This window comes from Saccopteryx bilineata, chromosome 8, assembly GCF_036850765.1.
Source record: "Saccopteryx bilineata isolate mSacBil1 chromosome 8, mSacBil1_pri_phased_curated, whole genome shotgun sequence".
Taxonomy (NCBI): Eukaryota; Metazoa; Chordata; class Mammalia; order Chiroptera; family Emballonuridae; genus Saccopteryx; species Saccopteryx bilineata.
Window position 1 is genome coordinate 42,254,830 of NC_089497.1, and position 21,230 is coordinate 42,276,059.

Here is a 21,230-nt window from a genome sequence, read left to right on the forward strand (position 1 = left end):
ATTTGCAAACAACAGCCCTGATAAGGGATGAATATCCAAAATATATAAAGAACTCACAAAGCTCAGTAACAAACAAGCAAACAATCCAATTAAAAAATGGGGAGAGGACCTGAACAGACACTTCTCTCGAGAGGGCATACAAATGCCCAACAGATATATGAAAAAGTGATCATCTTCACTAGCTATTAGAGAAATGCAAATCAACACTACAATGAGATACCACCTCACACCTGTTAGATTTGTTATTAACAACAAGACAGATAATAACAAGTGTTGGAGAGACTGTGGAGAAAAAAATATCTTCATTCACTGCTGGTGGGAATGTCAACTGTTACAGTCATTTTGGAAAAAAGCATGGTGGTTTCTCAAAAAATTAAGAATAGAGCTACCATATGACCCAGGAGTTCCTCTACTGGGTATCTACCCCCAAAACTCAAAAACTTTGGTACATAAAGACACATACAGCCCCATGTCCATTACAGCATTATTCCCAGTGACCAAGGCATAGAAAGGGCAAAAGTGTTCCTCAATAAAGGATTGGATAAAGAAAATGTGGTACATCTATACAATAGAATGCTACTCAGCCATAAGAAATGATGCTATATTGCCATTTATGAGAACATGGATGGGCCTTGGGAACATTACACTCGGTGAAATAAATAAATCAGAAAAAGCTAAGAACCATATGATTTCACACATAGGTGGGATATAAAACTTGTGGACATAGATAAAAGTGAATTGGTTACCAGGGGGAGGGGATGATGGGGAGAGGTTGGGGGAAGGGAGTAAAGAGGGACAAATATATGGTGATGGAAAATAATTCAGCTTTGGGTGTTGGATACACAACATAATCAACAGTTCTAATGCTATAGAAATGTTTACGTGAAACCTATGTACTCTTATTGATCAATGTCACACCTTTAAATGTAATTTTTAAGTAAAAAAAAATAAAATAAAAGAATGGCCAGGGCCCCTATTTTTATATTGCTTTTTCTGATGGAATCAGACAATTCTTGTAGAGCTTTATCATTTTTTTAAATTCGTGAGTCTCTCTCTTCTCTCTGTAGCATCTCTGGTGGCCGGTCTTCAATGTCAGTGATTTTTTTCTCTATCTAGCCTGTTCTGTTATCTGAATTGCTTTCTCAATTTTTAATTCATGTATTGTTATTAATTCATCTCTGTTTTTAAAGTTTCAATCTCCTTGGCGAAGTACTTATTTTGTTCTTTAATTTGGTTTTTGAGCTCATTAAATTGCCTATCAGTGTTTTCTTGCACCTCACTGAGTATTTTCAGAACTTCAATTTTAAATTCTCTATCATTTAAATCCAAGGTTTCCATGTGACTGAGCTTGCTTTCTGTGGATTTTATAGTTTCTTTCTGAACTATGTTTCCTTCTTATGTAGCCATGGTATTTGATTTCTTCTTCTTTGATGGCATTTGAGAGTGGTGTTGTTAAGAACTCTAACATAAAACAACTAAAAATATAAAAAGTGAAAGTGAAGGATACAATAAAAAAATATAAAAAATTTAAAAATAATAACAAATAAGGAAGAAAAAGCAGAGAACAAAACCAAAAAAATAAAACATCCACAACAAATAAGAATAAAAAATCTAAAAGTGAAATAAAATTAAAAGAAAAAAAGAGGGGGAAAAGAAAAATAATACTTCAGCTTTGAGAGGTTGTTCTGTTTTCTTTCAGAAGGTATTATAAATTTTAGCTCTGTGAAATTTCTGGGCTGACCTCCACTGAGATGTAGGCAGGGCCACAGTCATGTTGGTAGGTGGGATGTGTTGAGGGCTTTACAGCTTGGGCTTTACAGCTTTAGCAATGATCTTAAGCCTCCAGGCACTCCTCTCCACATCTTAACAGACCATGGAACCAGACACAGAGCACCTTCATTCTTTTGGGGAGATTGTGGCTCTGGAGAAGTACCTGTGGGAGTCTGTCTCTGCCACTCTCTGTACCCACATGGTGAGAGAAGTAGGATCTGGGAGGCTGCAAGGCACAGTTTGATTTTCTTTGTCTCTGTGCCAAGTGTGGGTTGTGAGTAGTCTGTGGGAACACTGGTTGTGACCACTCCTTTTGCCTCTGCATTGGTTTAGTATCTCTCCCTCTACCTCTCAATCTCAGTCACCTCTCCTCCCCACAGAAGGAGACCCAGTCACTCCAGGCTTCCCTCTCCTGAGCCCCAGAAGACAAAATCCAGACAGCCTGAGCTTCCTTCCTCTTCATGGCCCCAGCAGAAAACAAACAAACAAACAAAAAAACAGTTACTCCCGGCTTCCCTCTTCTCCAGAGCCCCAGCAGACAAAACTGATTTCAAGTGCATCTTATCTCCCACCCCTCTTCTCAATGCTTCTCAACTTTAGTGCAATCAGTGTGGGGATCTTTCAGGCAAGCCTGCAAGCCCAGTTGGGGTTGCTTTGCTGCACGATAACTGTTCAATTTGTTGAAATTTTAAGGGGAGAGATCAGAGGTATATCTCACACTGTCATTACTCTGACACCATCAAAATATATTTCTAAGAACTCTCAAAACTCAACATTTAAATAGCTAACAATCTTATTTGAATATGGGCAAAAGACATGAAGAGACATTTCACCAAAGATATATAGGTGGTTAATTAACAAATAAAAGATATGCTTGTTAAACAAAAGTATCTCACTAAATTATCTAAAAACTTAATTTCAAACAGTTAGACCAGGTGAAGACCAAAACTGTAAGATGTTAGAAGTACATCAGGAGAACATCTTCTTGATGTTGGGATGAAAAGAATTTCTTAATTCTTAAAAATCACTCTGAGTATATTAATAAAATGACATTCTTGGACCTGAAAGGCTTAGGATCATGGAAGTTGCACCAAGGTATCACCACCCTGAAACATCCAGCTGACCCATCTTCAATATCTCTATTTGTTTCTGTTTATTTCACTTTTTTATTTAAATAAAACATTTGTTTATTGACATTAAGATATTTTGAGAGACTCATATTAAAATAAAAGAGTTTACATAAAAACTTACAGTTCTTCCCATTCTTTTTTTCGCTGCTGAATCTTCATCTGGGCCCTTTCAGCTTTTAACTTAAGTTTCTTAGTTTTCTCAATTTGACTGCGCACCATAATTTGACTCAGGGTTTTAGGCCGAAATCGCTTCCCTTTTTCAATAATTGATTCTTCTGGTTCATTAATACTTGCACCTGTACAAAGAGTCAACATTTTTTTCAATCTTTTTGAAACATCAAAATGAAATTCTCAAATATTGTTTTCAACCTATTACATTTTTTAAATCCAGAAAATACAATGAATCTGTAAGTCACATTATTTATTAAGCAACTACCATGAATTCAACCTCATAACAAATATTTTAGAATATGAAATAATGAAATCTAAGTTACAATATTAGCTTTTAAGGACCTTATTGAAAAGTTAGCAAGATTATATATATAATGTATTATATTATATATCATATTATATTATATTATATTATATATGACAGAGAGATAAACAATAAACAATAATGGACCACTGCTACATACTGGGAAGCTAGAAAGAGTATTTGTGATAGGATAGTAGGGAAAGGGAAGGCAAGTGAATCCTATTTAAGATGTATAATTGGAGGTGACATATACCAACTGCAGTACTCTGTGGCCAATTTAAAAACTGACCAGAAACATACAATCAAATCTATAATTTCGGACAAGGCCGCTTGGCATGTTGTGTCTGAGATGCTAGCGCTGAAAATTAACACCAGACTTGAGATCATGAGTGGTGGGCACAGTGATTCAAGGAGGAACATCACTCTCTTATCTGGTATGTGGGAAAAAATTAGAACAAAGAACGCAGACAATGATTGGTTCCCACTGCAGCCCAAAAAGGAAGGGGCCAGGTGGTGTGGGAAATGTTGGTACATCTATGGTATACATCTCTTCAAATATAAGTCTGACATTGAGTTTGACATTCCTATCACATATCCTACTACTGTTCCAGAAATTGCTCCCTGAACTAGATGGGGAAAAAACAGTAAAGATGTATAGGGGTGGCAAAATATATCTGACTGATCATTTTAAGCCTTTGTGTATCAGGAATGTCTCTGGGGCTATGGGAATTTCAGATGTGATTCAGAAAAGTGTGATTCAGCATAAAGACAAATTCAATCAATGAAGGATCAAGACACTGAGGCTAGACAGAGGGCCCTGTGATAGGCCATGTTCCTGTTTTTCTATGTATTTTTTTTCTTACTCATCTAACTGATTCCCTTGCACTCCTTTACCCATTGCTGCTAAGTAGATGTAGCAGGGATTGCTGAAAACAACAGCAGCAAGAAAACAGCATTGCTACTGAATTTTACGGCTATCCAGGGAGTGGAAAGACTAGGGCTTTAGAAAACTAAAAGCAATTTATGTACCTTCCCCAAGTGGTGCAATGTGAGACCCTGAAGGGATAGGGGGTGACTGAAAGTGGGTATAGGTCTTTTGGGTTTCTGGAGATAATATCAACAAAACTTACTTTTCTGGGGGGAAAATGTTATTGGCTTTCTCAATAAGTATCTACTGGGGGACTTATTCAAACCATGTTTGAGCTACAAAGAGATATATTTTAGACTGAGATCATGAAACAAGTTAATGAGATGGTCAGATAGTTACAACTCAACCATGTCATATTTCAAATATAGGATAATACGAGAAAAGAAGAGTTTAATGTGGCCTGGGTGATCATGCAAAGGCCATATATATATATATATATATATATATATATATATATATATATATATATATAAAGTGTGTTTCAATCTAGATCCTCATGAACTAGTAGAATTCAGAGAGAAAAATGAATTGGTTACTTTAGTAGGAGCCTGGATAGAGAAGCATCAGGGATAACTAGGAAGTACCAAGTAGGACAACAGGCTAAAATTACAAGTTGAACAGTACAAGAATGCACCATTAATAGCCAACAGAATAAGGATATACTGGGGAAGAAAATACTAGGATAATGCTTTCAGAATTTATGCTAGAGAGACAGCAAAGAGCTGTTAAGGTTTCTCAATCAAGAGGATAAACTAGCTTTAATGTCAGTACTGTATCACAGGCACTAGCCCAGACCTGGCCAGGCTACAGAGCCCCTCACTTGTTCTTGAGTGGATTCTCCAAGCCATTCCCTGAATGCTTGTCTTTCTTCTAGTCATCTGCAGTCACCCTGTGGGCAGTTTACAAGAGGCAGGTTGCAGAAATTAGAGGTACTATTTTCAATCTGTATTCTCAGCTCATTGTTTTGTTTAAAACACATGCTCTGGGAAAATAGCTTGAAATCTTGTGTTCTAGCCCCACACTCTGGGGGGGGAGTACAGGAATCTGGGAAGAAACGATGCCTAGAAACTAGCATCTAATGAATATGGGAAGTGAAAGAAAAAAACAAAACAAAACAAAAAGCAGCATCAGATATTCATATCCCCTGTCACATGACCAGGGTGGGTTTTCATTAGCAGCCTGCATCAAACAGGAAAGTTGGTGTGGAATATTTTCTGGAGAAACTTGGCTACTCATTTTCAGCCACATGAAGTTCCTTTGATTATTTATTCCAAAGGAACATAAGAAAGGAGACAAGAGATTGAGCTCAAGTAAAAAAAAAAAGCATTCTAATGTTCTGCCCACAAAAATACAATTCAGTTTTGAAAACTTAATAGATGAGAATTTAACAGCCTTCTTATCATTTATGTTACCTATATCCTTCTGGCTATCCTTTCTTCCAGTTCCTTCTTTTTCAAACCTCTCCCATTTGCTTGGTCTTCTGTCTGAATAACTGGCCTTTTTGGCTTTGGAGTACTTAGAGGACTTCACAAGCCTGTACGAGGATATCTTGTGGTCACTTCTTATGGCATGAACCACAATACTATCACCATCCAGAGGATCACGAAACCTGAAAAAAGAAAACAATTATCTGCAATAGTCACCATTTTAATCATTTATACCATTTTAATCATTCTACATGATTATTAAGTAAGACCACAATATACTATGCTTATAAATAAAATCATTATATCACACTGGATCCAAAAAACTTTTTTTTATTTAGAAAATTAAATTTAACATAGTGACACGGATCAATAAGAGTACATAGGTTTCAGGTAAACATCTCTATAGCATTTGAACCCAAAGTCAAATCACTCTTTGTCACCACATACTTGTCCCTCTTTACTCCCCTTGCCCACCCCTCCCTCACATCCTCCTCCCCCATATCCCCCTCCCCCTGGTAACCACTGCACTTTTATCCCGTGAGTCTCAGTTTTATATCCCACCTATGTGTGAAATCATACAGTTAATAGCTTTTTCTGATTTGCTTATTTCACTCAATATAATGTTCCATGTTGTTGTAAATAGCAATATGTCATCATTTTTTATGGCTAAGTAGTATTCCATTGTATATATGTACCACATCTTCTTTATCCAATCCTCTATCAAAGCCTCTATCAAAGGACACTTTGGTTGCTTCCATGTCTTGGCCACTGTGAATAATGCTGCAATAAACATGGGGGTGGCTTTATGAACAAATGTTTCTGATCTTTTTGGGAGTAGGTACTGCATAGAGGGATTGCTGGGTCATATGGTAGTTCCAGTGGTGGTATTCAAATAATTTAACAACTGGTTCTCTGCCTTAATGATCATTTTAAGTATATATAAATAAAAGACATACCAAAACATAGTTTATTATTTCATGCATTTAATACTTAAATAAGAACAATAAAAGAAGTACAAAAAACTAGATTATATTATGAGTTTTAAAATATTAATTAAAATATTAAATAATACCTGAAAAAAACATTAAGACTGTTATTTAAGATATTTCCATATAGCTTCTTGATTGGCATCCTCACTTGCAATTTTTTTCACCTATGGATAAAATGAATATTCCTCTGGGCACTTAGAATATGCTGTTGCACAGATAAATGTTAAAAAAAAGAGTAAGAAGCTTGACAAGGCAGTGATGCCATGAATACATCATTGAACTGGGATGCAGAGGACCCATATTCGAAACCCCGAGGTCATCAGCTTGAATGCAGGCTCACCAGCTTGAGTGTGGGGTCGCTGGTTTGAGCGTGGGATCATAGACATGACCCCATGATCACTGGCTTGAGCCCAAGATTGCTGGCTTGAGCAAGGGGTTATTTGGTCTGCGATGGCCCCTCCTCCCAGTCAAGGCACATATGAGAAAGCAATCGATGAACAACTAAGGAGACGCAATGGAGAATTGATGCTTTCATCTCTCCCTTCCTGTCTGTCTGTCCCTATTTCTTCCTCTCTCTGTCTCTCTCTGTCTCTCTCTCTCTCTCTGTCTCTCTCTCTCTCACACACACACACACACACGAGTAAGGAATGTAAATTTGTGATTTCCACATTGGGTGGCTGCCCAGGTGCCCACCTTAGAGAGAATCCTAATTACAAGTGCCATTTTAACAACTGGTTCACTGAACTCAACAAAAAATTAGGTATTGGTTCTGCTGAACTGGTGTGAACTGGCAGAATCCCAACACAGGATGTAGGCAGAAAGAGACTTTGCTTGGGGTAGAGGAAGAAAGCATACTGGGGTGTGTAGATGTTGTTATATTGAGTTGTACACTTGAAACCTATATGTTGTGGCAAACCATGCCAACCCAATAAATTAAAAAATTAAAATATTAGAAAAAAATGTTAGTCTTTTCATGAGACCCAGAAACCATGTAGGAAACTATGGATAGTTTTGATCACATCAAATTTAAAACTTCTGGCCCTGGCCGGTTGACTCAGTGGTAGAGCATTGGCCCAGCATGTGGAAGTCCAGAGTTCAATTCCTGGCCAGGGCACACAAGAGAAGTGCCCATCTGCTTTTCCACCCTTCCTTTCTCTCTGTCTCTCTCTTCCCCTCCTGCAGCCAAGGCTCCATTGGAGCAAAGTTGGCCCAGCCACTGAGGATGGCTCCATGGCCTCTACCTCAGGCACTAGAACAGCTCTGGTTGCAACAAAGCAACACCCCAAATGGGCCGAGCATTGCCCCTTGGCGGGCTTGCTGGGTGGATCCCAGTCCAGTGCATGTGGGAGTCTGTCTGACTGCCTCCCTGCTTCTCACTTCAGAAAAATACAAACATAAAAAATTTAAAACTTCCACACTGTTAGAAAAATACAAATAAACTTTAAGGCAAATGGCAGAGTAAGAGAAAGTATTTATATTATGTATAATAAAAAGCTAATAGTTATAGAAATAGAGACTATAACTAAGAATAAGGGGAAAAATAAACAGAACTTCAAGAAAAATGAACAATGAATCTAAACAGGGATTTCTATGAATAAAGATAAATGAATTATAGATGTGAAAAGAAATGGTTGACCTTACCACTAATCAAAAGAATGTAAATTATTAAACCAAGAGTTATTATATTTGGCCTATTAGATTGGTGAAGATGAAAACAGTGGTAGTACCCAGGGTTACTCAGTAGTACAACTTTATTCTATCCCCATTCTAATCAGATAGCTAAGTACTTATTTTCTTCCAGGTGTTTACTGAAGACATCAAACTACGGAGGGTCAGGGGCCTGAACCAGGGTGGGAAAGCAGGGAGTTAAGGAAACAAGGAGAGTGCTGAGAAAGAGGTTCCAACTGATGAGGAGAATGAAAGGGAAACTGGGCCCTTGAGCTGCAGGCACTTGTTCCCTGCTTCTGACAGCATCTGGGGAGACACAGGCCTGAAGGATAATGGCTGCAAGTGTGTGACATCCTGGGAGCCTCAACAATGACTACCTGCTCCAGCAGAACACAGAAACCACAGATCAGAGAATTGAAAAAATCAGGCAGGCTGGGGCAGTGAACCTCAGTGGTACTCAAAGTGACTTTCTTGTCTACCTGGTGAAGTAGAAGCCCAGAGTCAAATTTAAGTTCATTTCAATAAAATAAAGACGAGCAATATTGCTTTTTTTCCTGGTTTTGTGAATTAAGATTCAAACTTGCCATATAAATATATTTACAGATATAAATATTAAAGCCAAACATAGAATACTATGTTGGGGGTTCATCCTGATAGAAACTTCTTAATTTCGTCTCTCAATGGGTAACAATCTAGATATAACCTAGGGATGTAAATAATTCAAGTTTTATCCAAGAATTCAAATACTCAGGGATTCAATGCCAGGTAAGAAGTGCCATCGTGGCCCTGGCCGGTTTGCTCAGTGGTAGAGCGTCGGCCTGACGTGCAGGAGTCCCGGGTTCGATTCCCGGCCAGGGCACACAGGAGAAGCGCCCATCTGCTTCTCCACCCCTCCCCCTTTCCATCCTCTCTGTCTCTCTCTTCCCCTCCCACAGCCAAGGCTCCATTGGAGCAAAGTTGGCCCGGGCGCTGAGGATGGCTCCATGGCCTCTGCTTCAGGCGCTAGAATGACTCTGGTTGCAACAGGGCAGCACCCCAGATGGGCAGAGCATCGCCCCCTGGTGGGATGCCGGGTGGATCCCGGTCGGGCGCATGCGGGAATCTGTCTGACTGCCTCCCCATTTCCAACTTCAGAAAAATACAAAAAAAAAAAAAAAGTGCCATTGTTCACAGAGTAGAGCACCAGAGAGGAAATGTGGCACAGAGGGAAAGCACTGGACATCTGCGAGGGCCCTTCCAGCCTTCAGGGGAGTGCTGATCAGCACATAACAGGTGAGGAAATCTACCTGAACCTGGGGAAAGAAACACCAGAACAGAGCAGGCAGAAGAGTTCCTAGACACCCACTCAGGTTGGAATAGCTCGTATTTTCACAAACCTTATGATACATGGGATAAAGGGTAGAGTACTCAGAAAATTTTATCTTAGTAGTGGGGGAAAATCAGCTCTAGACTGAAGGCTATCTGATCCCATCTAACAAATATTAAAAGTAAGCCTCAAAAAAAATCAAACTGTTTTCAACTAATTTAACTAAATTCCAGGACAAAGATAAAAAATATGCAAAAGTATGTTTAAAACATCCAGCAGCCACCACGTAAAATTCAGAATGTCTGGCATCCAATCAAAAAATTTTAGGCAGGCAAATATGACCCAAAATAAAGAGAAAAAATATTAATTAATAGAAGCAGACCCAGATGTGGCACAGATGATATAACTAGCAGAGAAGAAATTTAAGTGGCTATTATAATATATTTTATAAGTGCAAGAAGGTGGAAAAAAGCATGAGTACATTAAGGTGCATAAAATCCTCACCTATCATACGAGGGAGTCAATAAATAATGATTAGTAATAAAGTCATATAAATATGTCACTTAGATGTATGGTTGCCACCACTAGAAGAAATATTAAAAGTAGATTCTTTTCAAGATATGTAATGTTGTAAATGGCAATATGTCATCATTTCTTATGGCTGAGTAGTATTCCATAGTATATACAGTGTGTCCGTAAAGTCATGGTGCACTTTTGACCGGTCACAGGAAAGCAACAAAAGACGATAGAAATGTGAAATCTGCACCAAATAAAAGGAAAACCCTCCCAGTTTCTGTAGGATGATGTGGCAGCTTGTGCGCATGCACAGATGATGACGTAACACCGTGTGTTCAGGGGAGCAGCCCACGGCCATGCCAGTCAAGATGTGGACGGTACAGAGGAAAGTTCAGTGTGTTCTGTGGCTCGCTAAATTTGAATACATGACCAAAGTGCAACGTGAATATCGGCGCGTTTATAATGAAGCGCCACCACATAGGAATAACATTACTCAGTGGGATAAGCAGTTGAAGGAAACCGGCAGTTTGGTAGAGAAACCCCGTTCTGGTAGGCCATCAGTCAGTGACGAGTCTGTAGAGGCTATACGGCAGTGTTTCCCAACCTTTTTTGTGCCATGTCCCACCTTAACCTTTCTAAAATTTTTATGTCCCCCCCTATGTAACATACATAATTTTTAACAAAAAATTGATTTGTTCACTTAATAAACATAAATGATAGGTTCTAGGAAGAAATCACTATGAAATTGTTAACAAAACACAGTAAGTAAAATTTCAAAACATATAATGAAAAACAGAAATTTAAATTCCAAATAATTTTAATACAGATTTTTCTATATTAATTTATTATTTTAATTTCGTGTGATCCTTGCACTTAATGCTTGCTGCACAGAGATTTTATATTAGGTTCCAATTTGGGTAGCTTTAGTCTCAAGTCTCCACATTGTGTTATATCCAGCCGATTTCTTTTTTTTTACCAGTAAATCATTTACAGCACTAAATCCACATTCAGCTAAAAATGAAGATGGAAACGGTAGCGATAGTTTTCTTGCACATTTGGTTGAATTTGGGTATTTGATTTCTGTTTCCTCACAAAGCCATGCCATCGCTCCTTTGATATTAAATAAAGCTTTAACTGACTCATCATTTTGCAATTCTGTGAGTTCTTCTTGATACTGCATATTTGATATATCAGACAAATCCACTAACATTGGCTGCATCATCCATGTTGGGAAATCAATTTGTTTTAAATCAGAAAATCTTTCTTTTAAATCAGCCAATAGAATATTCAAATGATTGACAATAACAAGTAAAGCGGTATCAGTTACTTCACATTTTTGGAGCCAATGAAACTGTTTAAAGTTTTTGTTGTTAATATGTTTCTGACATAACTCAATATTGGTAATGAAACCAAATATCTTTGCTTTTGCATCGACAAGAGTTTTATTTGTTCCTTGAAGTTGCTTATTTAATATATTTAGTTTTTCAAAGATATTGGCTAAATAACTCACAAATGCTTTACCATCTATTGTTAACAGATACTTCATTTCAGGTTTGTCGCTTAAAAAATCACTAAGAGTATCAAACAGTTCCATAAATCCTTTCAAACAGTTTCCTTTAGATAGCCATCTTACTTCAGTATGAAGTAAAAGTCTCACATGGTCTTCATTTTGTTCTTCACAAAATAGCTTGAAAAGACGCTCACATTTGGCACTAGCTTTAATAGCATTAACACACTTTATTACTGTATGTAATACTTCATTCAGAACAGGCGAGATGTTTTTAGCTACCAAGTTTTCCCTATGAATAACACAATGCACAAGAATCATTTCTGGATTCGCATCTTTCATCAATTTTAAGCAGCCATTTTTCTTGCCCATCATATTGGGAGCACCATCTGCAGCACAAGATGTTATATTTTTCATTGGTATATCATTGACATCTAAGTAGTTTTTTAGCTTATTATATATATCTTTGGAGGCAGTGGTGCTTTCTAATCTTTTACAGAACAACATTTCTTCAGCAAAATGTCCTTTATCAATATATCTTACGTAAGTTAACAATACTGCCTCACTGTCTCTCAAAGTTGATTCATCCATTTGCAAGGAGAATTTTCTTGTTTTCAGCTTTTCAATAAGTTGTTTTTCAATATCCTCACTCTTTTCGTCTATTCTTCTGCTAACAGTATTGTCACTGAGTGGCATAGCTTTTACATCTTTGTCATCTTTTTCAAGAACCGTTTTAAGAAATGCTGATATTGACGGTTTTATTAAATTCTCTCCTATAGTGTGCTTTTCTCCAGTTTTAGTGATGAATAAAGAAATTTGATAACTAGCCTCAAGAACACAATTATTAGTTGAAGTATGAGCAGTAAATACTTTAATGTTATTCTTTTTTCAAAATTTTTCTTTAAAGCTTTAAAGTAACTCAAATCTGAATTAATATGAGCACTATGTTTCGCCTTCAAATGCGCCTCAAGACGACCTCATTTCATTGATTCGTTGGTCAAGCATTGCTGGCATAAAAGACAAAAAGGAATCCGCTCATCGTGAACAGCGGGTATGAACCCAAATTTTAAATATTCCTCCGAATATTGACGAGTTTTTTTCTTGCTTGCATCACTCATTTTACTATGGGCTATAATAAAAATAAGATCAATTAAAAACTAATATTAAAATATGTGTTAAAATATATTCAATGTGACATAAATGTATACTAAAAATTCATATTTATTTAAATGTATATAACACATTTACTACACTACCACTACAAATCAAAAGGTATCTATATTTTTTCCACTTGACAAAATTTTCTGGAAAGTTATGCTTCTAAAATTAAAATTGTCGTGCATGCACTATTATAGCCCCAATAATATTTATAAAATATTATTGCTTTCTAGCCCCGATGCAAGAAGTACTTAATAAAGAGTTTAATATTGATAAAAAATAAAATCAAATACTTACCAATTATATCTATGCAATATATATATGTATATTTATTAAATCAACGAGCTTTTACAACAGTTTTGACTGACACTTATTTCAAATTAACACCAACTGAATGATGTGAAACACTACAGAAGTTGCGATGGTCCAATTAGGTGAGAATAACTGCGTTGTTTAGCGAGTTTTTAAAACGTCCGGGGTTCCCCGTGGCAGACTGCACGCTCTGCGGTGAACCCAGGATGAAGTTTACTTGAGGATGCCAATCACCCAGTTGATATTTTGGTCTTGTCAAACAAATTATACTTAATAATTATTTACCGCAATTATTTAAGAATTGCATTTTTTGTTAAATTTGGCACCGATATCTAGCATTGCATTTAAATGGCCCAGGGTGAAAGAGTTAAAGTCGTGTCAAGTCCATTTTCAAATTGCCCCCCTTAACTATCGAATTTCCCCCCTGTGGGGCGTGGGCCCCACGTTGGGAAACACTGCTATACAGGATAGCTACCTAAGGAGCCCTAAAAAATCTGTGCGTGAGCCCACATTGAACTGCACTGAATAGGTATGAAACTGGGAGAGTTTTCCTTGTATTTGGTGCAGATTTCACATTTCTATCATCTTTTGTTGCTTTCCTGTGACCAGTTAAAAGTGCACCATGACTTTATGGACACACTGTATGTACCACATCTTTTTTATCTAATCTTCTATCGAAGGATACTTTGGTTGTTTCCATGTCTTGGCCACTGTGAATAAAGCTGTAGTAAACATGGTGTGCATGTGTTGTTACATACCAATGTTTTTGAATTTGGGGGGCAGATACCCTGTAGAGGGATTGCTGGGTCATATTGTAGTTCTGTTTTTAATTTTTTGAGGAACCATCATACTTTCTTCCGTAATGGTTGTACCACTTTACATTCCCACCAACAGTGGATGAGGGTTCCTTTTTCTCCACAGCCTCTCTAACACTTGTTATTATCTGTCTTGTTGATAACAGCCAGTCTAACAGGTGTGAGGTGGTAGCTCATTGTAGTTTAGATTGACATTTCTCTAACAGCTAGTCAGGACAAGCATATTTTTATGTATCTGTTGGCCATTTGTATGTCTTCTTCGAAGAATTGTTTGTTCAGGTCCTCTCTGCATTTTTTAAAAAGATTTTTTTCTTAAGTGAGAAGCAGGGAGGCAGAGAGACAGGGATGTGCCACTACCGGGATCCACTGGGCAAGTCCCCTATGGGGTGATGATCTGCCCATCTGGGGCTGTTTCTCTGTTGCTCAGCAATGGAGTCATTTTTTTAGTGCCTTAGATGGGGGCCACAGAGCCATCCTCAGTGCCAGGGGCCAACTTGCTCCAACCAAGCCATGGCTGCAGGAGAAGAGAGAGAGATAGAGAGAGAGGGGAGGGGGATAGGTAGAGAAGCAGACGGTCACTTCTCCTTTGTGCCCTGACCAGAATCAAACCCAGGATGTCCACATGCCAGGCTAACATTCTACCACTGAGCCACTGGCCAGGACCACCTCTCTACATTTTTTAACTGGGTTGTTTGCTTGTTTGTTGCTGAGCTTTGTGAGCTTTTTATATATTTTGGATATTAACCCCTTATTGGAGCTATTGTTTGCAAATATCTCCCATTTACTTGACTGCCTATTTGTTTGGTTGTCAGTTTCTTTTGCTGTGCAGAAACTTCTTAGTTTGATATAGTTCCATTCATTTAATTTTTCCTTTACTTCCCTTGCCTTTGGGGTCAAATTCATAAACTGTTCTTTATGGCCAAGGTTCATGAGTTCAGTACCTATGTTTTCTTCTATGTAATTATTATTTTAGATCTTACATTTAGGTCTTTGATTCATTTTGAATTAATTTTTGTGCAAGGGGATATAGTCAATCTTCATTCTTTTGCATGTTGCTTTCCAGTTTTCCCAGCACCATTTATTGAAGAGGCTTTCTTTTCTCCATTGTGTGTTTTGGCTTCTTTATTTAAAATGATTTGTCCATATATATGTGTGTGGTTTTACTTCTGGGCTCTTGATTCTGTTACATTGGTTACCAGGAGGAGGGAGATGTGCAGGAGGAGGGTGGAGGGAAGGGAGTAAAGAGCAGAAAATATATGAAATATATGGTAATGGAAAAATTATTTGACTTTGGGTGATGGCTATACAACATAATCAGCAATTCAAATATTTAACTGTAGAAATGTTTAACTGAACCTGTGTACTCTTATTGATCAATGTCACCCTTTAAAATTAATTTTCTAAATAAATTTTTTTTAAATGATAGACCATGTTTGTGGATTGAAAACTCAATATTGTTTAAATGTATGTTATGTCTAAGTTGATCTACAGATTCAATGTAATTCCAATAAAAAATATTAGCATGCATTTTTGCGAAAATTGACGAGTTGATCCTAAGCAAAGGACCTAAGCAATATTGAAGATGAAGAACAAAACCAGGGGTTTTACAATATCAGAGGTCAAGAGCAAATTAAGACAATGTGATACTAGCACCAAGATAGATAGGCTACTGGAATAGAATGAAGAGATCAGGAACAGACAGACCTATATGCATACAGTTAACTGTAGCATCACTACATTCTAGCGAGGAAAAAATTGTTTTTTCAGCAAATGATACTAGTTCAATTTGATATCCATATAGAAACAAATGACATTTGATCTCTATTTCTCTCTCTTTTTTTTAATTTTTACAAAAATTTACTGGAGCCAAATAGAGGATATGCCTGGAAGCAAGATCTCAACCAATCGAAATAAATACTTTGGACAATAACAGTTTGCAGTTTCTTTTCTGCATTTGATATTAAAGAGAAATTACATAAAGGTGGGAGAGAGGAAAGCAGGGATCAGATTACAAAACAGTTAAGATTATGTGCTGTTTTGAGTGTGGTCACATTTTAGAAGGAGGGGTCTGAAAGTGGGGGTTATCAAAGGCATATAAAGCCAGATGCAAAGAAACAAGGATAGGGCTTGCTTAAGGCAATAATAAGACTTTTACTAAAGAATTAAATGCCTGGTGCATGACTACCCACTATGACCTCCATAGTTATGAACTTATGACGTTATCTACCTTTTACCGTGCATTATCTATTCAAGACAGATAATGGCAAAACAATAAAGCTTCTAGAAGAACACAGAGGAAAATTATTTGATGAATTGGGAATAGACAAAGATTACTAACTACAACATAAAAGTACTAACTATAAGATTAGTAAAAATATTAATAAATTGGAAAAACTTAACAAATTGAAATTTTTCAAATTAAACACTTCTGTTCAAAGAGACTCCATAATGAGAATGATAAGACAAGCCAGACTAGAGCAAGATATTTTACATGCAAACACACATGCATGTGTCTTATGTACACATGTATCACATATCCATGTCATATACATGACAAAAACTCATATAAAGAATATATAAATAACTCCTACAACCCAATTTATAGAATGAATAAAAGACTTGGACAAGCATGTAACAAAAGATGCAATGCAAATAACCAATAAGTGCAGGAAAAGGGACTGAAAATCATAACTCATCAGGGAAATATCAAAATACCAAAAACTGAAAAGCATGAGTGTTATGGGTTGAATTATGTCTTTGCAAAAGATGTTGTACTAACCTCAGAATATAACTTTATCTGGAAACAGGGTCTTGACAGAGATATTCAACTTGAAATGAGATAATTAGAGTGGTTCTAACATGACTGGCATCTTTATAAAAGAGGAAAAGTAGACATGCACAGAGGGGAGATTATATGAAGAGACACAGAGAGTACACTGTGTGGAGGGAGATGGCATGAACTGATGCATCTACAGCACAGACTGCTGGCAAACCAGCAGAAGTTCCGAGATGGGCACGGAACAGATTCTCCCTCCCAGCTTTCAGAAAAAACAGTTCAGCCAACACTTTGATTTTGGACTTCCAACCTCTAGAATTATCAGACAGTAAATGTCTATTATTTTAAGCTAACCCATCTGTGGTACTTTGTTATGGAAGCCCTGGAAAATGAATTCAATGGGGATCAATATGAATTCTCATACATTGATGATCAATATGTAAATTGATTGAAGCATTTTGGAAAACTGTTTGGCAGTATCTAATGAAGTTAAACGGGCATATCACTTATGATTATAAAACAAACAGAAATAAGTGCTTATTTTCACCAAAAAAATGCATAAGAATGTTCATATGTTATTACTACATAGTAGTCAAAAAATAGAAAAAAACAACTATTTATAAACAGTTAAATAAATAAATTGTAGTATAAGCATTTATAAGAATATTACAAAATAATGAAAAAAGAATGAGCTACTGCTACCTGCAACAACATGGATAACTCGAGGCATGATACCAAGTAAAGAAGCCAAATACCAAAGAGTTCAGACTGCAACATTTCATTTATATACACTTCAGACAAAATTAATCTGGCATGACAAGCATTCATTTTGGAGAGTAAATTTCTCCTGGGAGGGATTATGAAGGAAATTTCTGGAGTGCTGTATATGTTCTTAATCTGGGTATCAACTATACGTGTTTATACATCTGTAAAAATTTATCAAGCTGTTCAATTAAGATTTATGCATTTTACTGTATGGAAATTATATCTCAAAAAGGCAAAGAATAGTAATTTTTCCCAAGAAGTCAAATTGGTACATGTGAGGGATTGGACAGAAAGTTGTCTTGCGTTATAAATTCTTTGGTTCTATTTTATTGTTAGTTTTTTAATATTTTATGTTGGATCAATTAGATAAAAAATAATTTGTCAAAAACAGAAAGTAAGTATGTATTATATAATTTGGTTGTGACAAATCTACCGTATTTTTTGCTCTAATAAGACACACTTTTCCCAAAAAAAAGTGGAGGGGAAAATACTCGTGCGTATTATGGAGTGAATGTTCACTTTTTTTAGCTGCTGCAGGTTCCCGGACAACTAGAAGAGTATTTGAACATTAAAGTCTTTTCTCATTTGTTAATAACAGTGCTAATGGTTAATACTACTGTTGAGTTTACATTGTTGAAATATTATTGTGGTGTCTTTTATTAAATATTTTAACACACCATTTGGTTCAGAATATTTTTTTCCTTATTTTCCTCCTTAATACCCTAGGTGCGTCTTATGGTCAGGTGTGTCTTATGGAGCAAAATATATGGTAATTGTTAAACAAATTTCTCAGATTTAAATTAGGAAGGAGTGATCAAAAAGTTCAGAAAGGTATCAATAGGAATGACAAGAAGATTCTTTCAGACTTCAAGAGTTAGTGCATATTTTAGGAATCCTCTTATCTGACCACTTTGATTAAGCCACTGTGAACAATTTTATTCAAATATATATTTTCAAACATCTTTGTTTGCCAAAAAATATGGATCCTACCTATTCTGTAGCTTCTTTAGGCCAAGGTGATATTTCTCTTTTTCCCAAGCCAATTCCTTTTCCACTTTTTGAATTTTATAAGCTGTTTTTCTATCAATCTCAGCACGAATTTTGGAGTCTATATCAAAATCCTATAGATAAGATGAACACATCAAAGTGGGTACTTCTATCAATGTACTTTATCTTATTTCATACATATAGATTTTTAAGGTTTGTCCTTAATTTCATGCAGCATTATTATTCTCTCCCACATATCATAAACTCTCTCCATTCTAGAAATAACATACTGTACTTTTGATCTTCCACAAAAAAGGGGAAAAGTTCTCAGAAATAATTAGAATAGAATGAAATTACATACTAAATGGTTTTCCTCAGAATAAAAATAATGAATTCATACAGAATATTTAAAGAGTGTACAAAGTTAAAAAAATACTTCCTTCACAAAGTTTTAAGAAATATATTCCCTTCACCCCAAAGCAACTGCTGGTATGTAACAAAGGGTAGAAGTTCAGGGCAGTTGATCATTAGTTGAACATCCCCTCCTATGTGACCCTATCTAGGAAAGATAGCGAAGTCTTTGGCATTTCCTTAACATCACCAAGTTCTGGTTGAATGCTCTTTACCAAAGATGCTATTTTCCCAAATTAAGATACTTAGAGGACTCATGTTTCTTACCTTCAGTCCTGTAAAAATTTCAGGACGTTCATTCACACTAAATTGAAAGTAGTAAGTATTCTTTCCAGAAGTGCTTGTGTTTTAAGTAATGATATGTGTGAAGTACTTAGCCATAGAACTTGCCTCAGTTATTCTTTATTTTGAATTATGTTACCCATATCTGCAGGAGTCTACCTTTTTCTTAGCAAAAGAACATAAACATCTTTTACCCAGTATAAGTTAAGCATTATGAGTTCACCAAAGCATTTTTTATGTGAAATTGGCTAAATGCCTCTAGAATTAAAGAACTAGGTAAACCATGGATACAGTCTGAATAATAAGTTCTAGGTTTTTATTTTATTAGGCTCTTGACAGTACTTCCACTTAGAAAAAAAGTACAAAATTAAAAAAAAAATAAAACCACTAGCAAGCAGATGGGGCTTAGCAATAAGTCACAAAAGAAAAAATTAATACAAAATTAACTTAAACAAGTGTCACCCCCATAACTACAAATATACTAAGTGACCTTTCAAAAAGTTTTTAATATGATAATACTTGATTAAGCAAGTATTATCTTTTCAAAAGATATGATGAGTTATAAAAATGGTACCACCAAGAATCAAAGTATGTATATATGTACCTAGTCAGTAGTTAGATATCTTGACTACTTATGTTAAGAGTTGATAAGCTGATTAATATCTATATTTATGTCTTATCTTGTTACCAAAAAAGGTAAGGTAGCTAAATCCAGAAGCAAACTTTATATTAAGAGGTTTTTCTGCACCCAAACTAAGTGGTGTGACAAGATCCTACAGTAGTTTAGTTGCTGTCAACATATTGACTGGCCAGAGAATGGGAAACTTTAAGTATGATTTTAAGTAATCTACTTATGGCCAAATAGTTCTAATCTCAAATCAGAAGCAGGATATGTTAAAATTATAATCAAACTTATTTTTGACTTACTGTTCGTTTAAACTTCATATGCTCTGGTAACTCTTCATTTATTTCTAGTAGATTCTGAAATTGATTCCTCAAAGCTCTGAGTTGTTCTCTTTTCCCAGCCTTTATTTTCTCCACTTCTTTCATTAACTTGTCATGTTCTCTTTTTCTTCTGGCATTCTCTATACTGAAAACAGAAAATTTAAAAGATAACATTAGTTAAAGAGATGACATCAGAGTAATGGCAGTGTGAGAGATACTCCTGATCTCTCCTCTTGAAATTTCAACAAATTGAACAACTATAACCCAGCAAAGGAACTTCAGCTGAAAGATCCGTGCACCAAATGGACTAAAAGTGGGATGGGTTGAAAAGTGGGGAGGAATATAAAATGTAATCGCCCTGGTTAGCTCCAAAGAGGAGACAAACCCAAGTGACTGGGGTTTTTCTTGTTGTTTTTTTTCTGCTAGACTACAGGGAGGAGGGAAGCTCAGAACATCTGTGTTTTGTCTGAAGGGTACAGAGAGTGGTGGAATTCAGCTGGTTCGCACCAGTTCAGCAGAACCAATACGTAATTTTTTGTTGAGTTCGGTAAACCAGTTGTTAAAATGGCATTTGTAATCAGGGTTCTCTCTAAGGTGGGTGCCTGGGCAACCACCCAATGTGAAAATCACAAATTTACACTCCTTACTCTTTTTGAATGCTCATCTGTGCAACAGCATATTCTAAGCACCTGTAATAAAGTTCATTCCATTTATAGGTGAAAAAAATTGCAAGTGAGGACCGTCAATCAAAAAGTAATATGGAAATATCTTAAATAAAAGTTTTATTGCTTTTTGTCAGGTATTATTTAATATTTTTTCATTAATATTTTAAAACTCATAACATAATCTAGTTTTGTGTACCCCTTTTGTTGTTCTTATTTAAGTACTAAATACATGAAATAATAAACTACCTTTTGGTATATCATTTTTTATACTTAAAATGGTCATTAGAGCAGAGAACTGGTTGTTAATTTATTTGAATCCTACCACTGGGTATGGAGAGGGAAACCTGAAGTGACTGACTGGCTCTCTATCTGCTAGGAAGAACAGTGAAATAGTGGAG

General features: G+C 36.2%; 1 protein-coding gene across 3 annotated transcripts in view; it reads right to left on the minus strand.

Moving 5' to 3' along the window:
• Positions 1–21,230, minus strand: part of CFAP44 (cilia and flagella associated protein 44) — a 160,145-nt gene that overhangs the window by 45,651 nt on the left and 93,264 nt on the right. For all 3 annotated transcript variants that reach the window (XM_066240920.1, XM_066240919.1, XM_066240918.1), the window contains 4 exons: positions 20,150–20,312; positions 18,533–18,663; positions 5,716–5,912; positions 3,022–3,196 (listed from right to left, as the gene is read on the minus strand). In XM_066240920.1, the coding sequence (XP_066097017.1) occupies positions 3,022–3,196; positions 5,716–5,912; positions 18,533–18,663; positions 20,150–20,312 (666 nt within the window). The remainder of the gene's footprint in view (positions 1–3,021; positions 3,197–5,715; positions 5,913–18,532; positions 18,664–20,149; positions 20,313–21,230) is intronic.